This window comes from Phalacrocorax aristotelis, chromosome 12, assembly GCF_949628215.1.
Source record: "Phalacrocorax aristotelis chromosome 12, bGulAri2.1, whole genome shotgun sequence".
Taxonomy (NCBI): domain Eukaryota; kingdom Metazoa; phylum Chordata; class Aves; order Suliformes; family Phalacrocoracidae; genus Phalacrocorax; species Phalacrocorax aristotelis.
Genome location: NC_134287.1, coordinates 641,659 through 647,863, shown reverse-complemented (window position 1 = coordinate 647,863; position 6,205 = coordinate 641,659). Strand labels below are relative to the sequence as shown.

General features: G+C 53.3%; 1 protein-coding gene across 1 annotated transcript in view; it reads right to left on the bottom strand.

Moving 5' to 3' along the window:
- Nucleotides 1-4,846: 4,846 nt before the first annotated feature.
- PDLIM1 (PDZ and LIM domain 1) overlaps nt 4,847-6,205 on the bottom strand; it is a 46,354-nt gene continuing 44,995 nt past the window's right edge. The window contains exon 7 of the mRNA XM_075107950.1: nt 4,847-5,385. Coding sequence (XP_074964051.1) covers nt 5,199-5,385 — 187 coding nt within the window. The 3' untranslated portion in view covers nt 4,847-5,198. The remainder of the gene's footprint in view (nt 5,386-6,205) is intronic.

Genomic DNA, 6,205 nt, shown 5'->3' with positions numbered 1-6,205 from the left:
CTCCCATTCCTGCAGTCAAGAGTAACATTCACGCTTGCTATCCACCGCAGCCATGAAGGGCAGCCCAGCATTTGTGCACTTAATGCTTAAGGCAAAGTCTGCGGCTTGCTGTAAGGGGTGCTGGTGTTTCAGAAGGCAGGCTGTCTTTCTACAGATGGCAGGAGAACCGCAAGTAAATGCAGTGACAACAATGTGAGGATGCTTGGGGCGGAGGCGGTGGCTGATGCTAACAGTTTTAAGTTGTTCTGGGTGAAATAATGTCCCCCTGATTGTCCGTGAGAGGGGAAATACATATTTCAGCAGGTACAAGGCAAGTTCTTGAAGCACAGGTTTGTCCTAGTGAGTTGGAAGCTGTGCTCCTGTTTGATGCTGCACCCAGATGTACTCAGCTCTTCCTCCTCTTGGGGATGTCTGTGGGTGCTGGAGCTGTTGAGACCAAATGCATGGACAGAAAGACCGCATCTCAGCAGGCTTGTGTGTTGTACTCTATTTGCAGGTTTTGTTTGAGTTTGCAGGGTTGTTTTTTTCTTGTTTGTTTGGTTTTTTTAATAGCCGAGCAGGTCATATTCTTAGCTCTTAGTTTGGGGGGGTTTTTAACCCTTTTCAATCTGCTTTATCTCCTGGGGGCCAGTTCTCTCAAGTCACTGACAGCAGCGGGGTCTTTTTAACTGTGTAAATAACTTTTTTAAAACTATTTGTGTTCTCAGCTGAGAACGGAGATGTTTTACCCTGTCCCGCACAAGCCGTCCTTTCCAGCCAGCCGTGGCCCACAGCTGATGCTGAGCTTGGCACCCTGTGCCATGTGGAGGCAGCTCCCGCAAGCGAGCAGGGAGCAGTAGCGCACAACCGCCGCCTGCTGCACAAGGGGAGATGGGAGATGTGGCGGTGGCAGGGAGGGGCCCAACCAGAAACCCAAGTAATCTGTGTTAAAAATGACAGGTTGTGCTTTGTGCTGTGCCGCACACCTGCGTGAGACAGTCCCTGTTTGGCAGGATGCTAGCTCGCTTACAAGCTGCCCGACACTCTTCCCGGAGGAACCTTTTACATATTATCTTACATTATTGATGACTTCTGGAGCAGGTGGCTCAGTGCGGTTGCAGGTGTGACCCCATTTAGCCTATTTTGTTATTGTTGACAAACTCCAGCTGCCAACTGTTAAACTCCAGAGGAATTTGGAAAGTCAGGCTACAGTGGACAATACAGTTGCTGAATATTTTGTCCTGCATCATAAAAAATTAATACATTCCTTTTCTCAGTGAGCTAAGGCAGAAACCCGATTGGAGTCCTCCCCAAGTAATGAATGTGAATAGTCTCGCTAGTCTGTTCCCATAGCAATAAATTGGATCAACACTGGTATCTGCATTGGAAACCTCCACCTCCAGAGCCATCCCACAAACCTTTTGTAGTTTCCGACTCCTGCGTCAAGCCCCGCGCAATCAGTGTTTTCCCAGCAGTGCTGCCAGCCTTCGCTCCAGGGGCTTGGCCAGGGCGATAAAGCACACGGCCCTGGACAAAGCAGGGCTTGTCCGCAGTGCCGGGCTGGGGTGGGGAGGGCAGGGGCAATGCCAGGCGCAGTTCAGGCTCTTCCATCCTGACCCCTGACACAAGAGCAAGCTCATGACGTTATGTGGAGCGAGCCGTGTTTTGCTGACATACGTTTGTACAGTATGAAAACATTTGGTGACTTTGCACGTGCTGGAGGGCTCAGCCATGGGCTGGTGTCGGAATGCAGTACGCCAGGTGGCCCCAGCGGCCAGCGTTTTCTTCCTGCGAGGCAAGCAGACAGCCACGGGTGGTGCGGAGAAAGCGGGTAGTGAGGAGTGTGCAGAGCTGGGAGCAGCCACAGTGCCACGCCATGGCAGGCCCTGAGCACTGACCAGATTTGCAGCCAGAGCAATCATAGAATCATTAAGGTTGGAAAAGACCTCTAGGATCAAGTCTAACCATCAACCCACCACCACCAGGCATCCTAAAACATGCCCTGACGTGCCACGTCTACATGTTTTTTGAACACCCCCAGGGCTGGTGACTCCCCCCACCTCTCTGGGCAGCCTGTGCCAGGGCCTGACCACTCTGGCAGGGAAGACATTTTCCCTCATCTCCAACCTAAACCTCCCCTGATGCAGCTTGAGGCCATTTCCTCTCCTATCACTAGTAAGCTGGGAGAAAAGACCAACCCCCCCTCACTCTAGCCCCTCTCAGGCAGTGGCAGAGAGCGATAAAGTTTCCCCTCAGCCTCCCCTTCTCCAGGCTAAACCCCCCCAGCCCCCTCAGCCGCCCCCCAGCACACTTGTGCTCCAGACCCTGCCCCAGCTCCGCTGCCCTTCTCTGGACACGCTCCAGCCCCTCAAGGGCCTTCTTGTCCCGAGGGGCCCAAACCTGAGCCCAGCATTCGAGGTGGGGCCTCCCCAGGGCCAAGCACAGGGGCCCCATCCCTGCCCGGCCCCTGCTGGCCACACCAGTGCTGACACAAGCCCGGGGGCTGGTGGCCTCCTTGGCCACCCGGGCACTGCTGGCTCATGCCCAGCCGACTGTCAGCCAGCACCTCCAGGGCCTTCTCCACCGGGCACTTCCCAGCCCCTCTGCCCCAGGCCTGGAGCGCTGCCTGGGGTTGGTGTGACCCAAGGGCAGGACCCGGCACTGGCCCTTGTTAAACCTCACACAACTGGCCTCAGCCCATCGATGCAGCCTGTCCAGGCCCCTCTGCAGAGCCTTCCTGCCCTCGAGCAGATCGACACTCCCGCCCGACTTGGTGTCATCTGCAAACTTATTTGATCCCCTCACCCAGATCATTGATAAAGGTATTAAACAGAACTGGCCTCAATACTGAGCCCTGGGGAGCCCTGCTCGTGACTGGCTGCCAGGCTGTTCCTGTGTATTTACTCCTTCTGCTGTGCAGGTCTGTGCTCTCCACCCCTGCACTGGCTTTTTGTCCAGCCCAGCCCACCTGCGCCTGCCAGAGCTGCGGCAGGAGAGCCTTTCCCTGGGGAAATGCGCTGTGTTGGGGAAAGAATTAAACCCCATTAGCAGCAGCGAGGGGAGGTGTCACCCCAGCACACCAAACAAAACCCCCACTGTCACCTTGAAAAATAAAGCTGCTTGCGTTAGTAGTTGGAGTTGTGCAGGTGTGTGCGCAAGCACATGCCAGTGGCATGGAGAAGCCAGGCTTTTCCCAGGGATGAGCTGGACAAGGAGGTTCCTGGCTGAGCTCTGCCATCCACACTTGTTTGCCACTGCCCATAGAAGGAGCCTGAGGGGATGAGCTAAATTTATCTGGGGTGGTGATTAGTCCCCTCCCCAAACTGCCAAAAAGCTGTACAGTTGAGCTGGACAGTGGAAGGCTTATAATCCTGGCGCTAGGTCAGCCTGGCCTCACATAAAGATTGGGTTGTGTTCTCATTTTGGGTTGGTTTTTGAGTTTTGTTTTGGGTTTGTTTGGGGTTTTTTTATTGCGAGGCAGCTGTGCTGTGGTGTGATTCATCGTAAAGGAGAGGAGACATGGTGCGGAGCAGTAAAGCATTGCTGAAGGTGGCTGGGACTTTCCAGGCCAGGCACTTGACCCTGTCCGTAGCTGTCACAGATGTACCCACTAACCCCAGCAGTGGAGGCAGCCCTGCGCCTGCCAGAGAAACCCTGTATGTGGCTACAGATCCATCTGGTTTCAAACTCATAATTTGTTTTAATGCAAAGATGACACTATGTCTTAGAAACATTTATCTTTACACCAAGAGAACAGCCAGCATCTCATTCAGCGGTGTGAGCAGAGAAGTAACTTCCCCACAGACCACCTCTTTGCTACACATGGGTGGAGGTGCTGCTGCTTGGGTGCCATCAGCCCCTCATCCACTGTAACTGGGGCATATGTCCCCCTCCCCACATAACCCCAAAGACACCCTCCAGCAGCAGCGCGTCTGGTGGCACAGGGAGCAGGGCGCTGCTGCTGGCAGCCACATGGCGCCTTCCACAGGGCACTGTGCCAAGTGTCTTCAGACAGAAACAACCGTGGCCATAGGGTCTGCTCTGGGTTGGATGAGGGGGGGGTGTGGTGGTGAGACCCACCCTCACCAGCCTGCGCCCAGCCACAAGCCTGCAGTGTGGGGCGAGAGGGCAGCTGGCATGGAATGGACAGGGACAGATGGACCAGGGACAGGGACTACGACCAATCAAACCTTCCTCGCTTTGCTCCAGGACTCCTGGCTTCGAGCAAGCATCAAGTGGACACTTTTTTCATAGCGCTTGGATTGTGACCATAGGAAACAAAGGGGCATCTGGGTGGTGCAGTAACGGAAAGCACTGAAGTGCCCAGGCCCATCAGTATCACAGAATCCCAGAATCCCAGGTTGGGAGGAACCTCAGGGATCATCTAGTCCAACCTTTCTAGGAAGAGCACAGTCTAGACAAGATGGCCCAGCACCCTGTCCAGCTGAGTCTTGAAGGTGTCCAATGTGGCCGAGTCAACCCCTTCCCTGGGGAGATTATTCCAATAGCGACTGTCTTCACTGTGAAAAATTTCCCTCTGGTGTCCAACCGGAATCTCCCCAAGAGCAACTTGTGTCCCTCCCCCCTTGTCCTCTCTATGGGACTCTGTGTAAAAAGGGAGTCTCCATCTTCCTTGTAGCTGCCCCTTAAGTACTGGTGCATGTATGCAGCAGTGCTGGATGCTGAGGGCACACCGCTCAGCTGCCTTGCACCAGGGGCAGCATGCGAGACCAGTTTGACTCAATTTTGCAATTCCCTCCCACTGGTCTCCAGGGTAACTACAGACATGCACTGGGCACATCTTCTGCTGCCCCAGGAACCCCAGTCCAGTGCAGGCGGATACCAGGAGAAAGCAGAGACATCTGCCTTGTGGATTCACCCCATTTATTGAATGCAAACAGAAAGCAAATAACTGGGACACAGAAGATTGTAATCTGACTTTGGCCTCTGATTTTCCTGTGATTAGCAGCACGAAGGAGGAAAAAAAGATTCTGTGTATTACAAAAAAAAACCCAACAGTGAAAGAGGAGATGAAAAGAATGTTGAATTAGTGATATCTCATGTGAACAGATGGAGGATTAATAATGGCAAGGAAATTCAAAGCCATGCCTAGCATTCCTTATTGCAAAAAAGAGTTGGCGGAGGGGGCAGGGACAATGCTTTCCAAGGAAAAGCAGCAGAGGAGAAACCACCCACACTGGTTTTATGAGCAGCGCAGTTTACTTTGGGAAGACGGTGACCACCTCATAGCCCTCTGGGGGAACCACCCGCTCCCGGGCATGCTTCTCACAGTAGATCTGGTCTTGCACGAAGAAGTGTCCTTTCTGCTTGAGGTTGGTGCCACAGTCGCTGCACACATAGCACTCGGGGTGACGCTGCTTGTCCCGGATCTTCACAAACACCCCTCTGGGGAAGGAATCAGCACCTCAGCACCAGGCGCCCACCACTGGCTCCCTCCCAGACACCTCCCACCCAGCCCAGACCCACACCAGCTCTCAAGGTGGAAAATTTCCTCCTGCTCCTGACAAGTCAAAGTATTGGCCCTACCTCTGGCTAGGCAGATATTAACAGCACTTTTAGAGTCCAACATGTGCCAGCATGGGAGCCCACCTCTGGAAAGGGCTTCCTAGCAGTGGCCTGCCTAAGTTTCACAGGGACAGTCCCATCACCTGTCATGGCATCTTTTACTGATGGCTGGATATAGCACAACAGCCTTCAAATGCCCAGGATAAGAAGACAGGCACTAGCTTGATCATCTGGGGGAGCAAAATCCAGGTCTAAACCGATCAGACTGCAGAACATCTCCAGAAACGAGTGCCACCACCAACCAAGGGGAGTGAAGGCTGTGCAGCCAGCCACTGCCCTTTTGCTAGTGATGGACACACCAGGTATGTAGGGGAGAAGCACACAGACCAGATCCTGGCTTTGATCTCAGATGCTGCTGCTCAGAAGCTGCAGTGAATGGACCCAGCCAAACATCAGCCAGTTCGTACTAGAAAACTTCACAGCTGAACCCAGCAGATGATGAGGAAAACTACACAGCAACTCGTTAACTGTCACCAGCAGCAACACAACAATTTGCCAGGAGTTCCAGCAGCCGTCTATATTTTCCATAACTCATTAGTTTTTAGTGCTATTCATAGCCTTGTGCTTCTCTCCAGCTCTACACAGCTGGTAGAATAATTGTAGGGTTTGTCTCTGATTCATATTTTACAGGCTATGGATT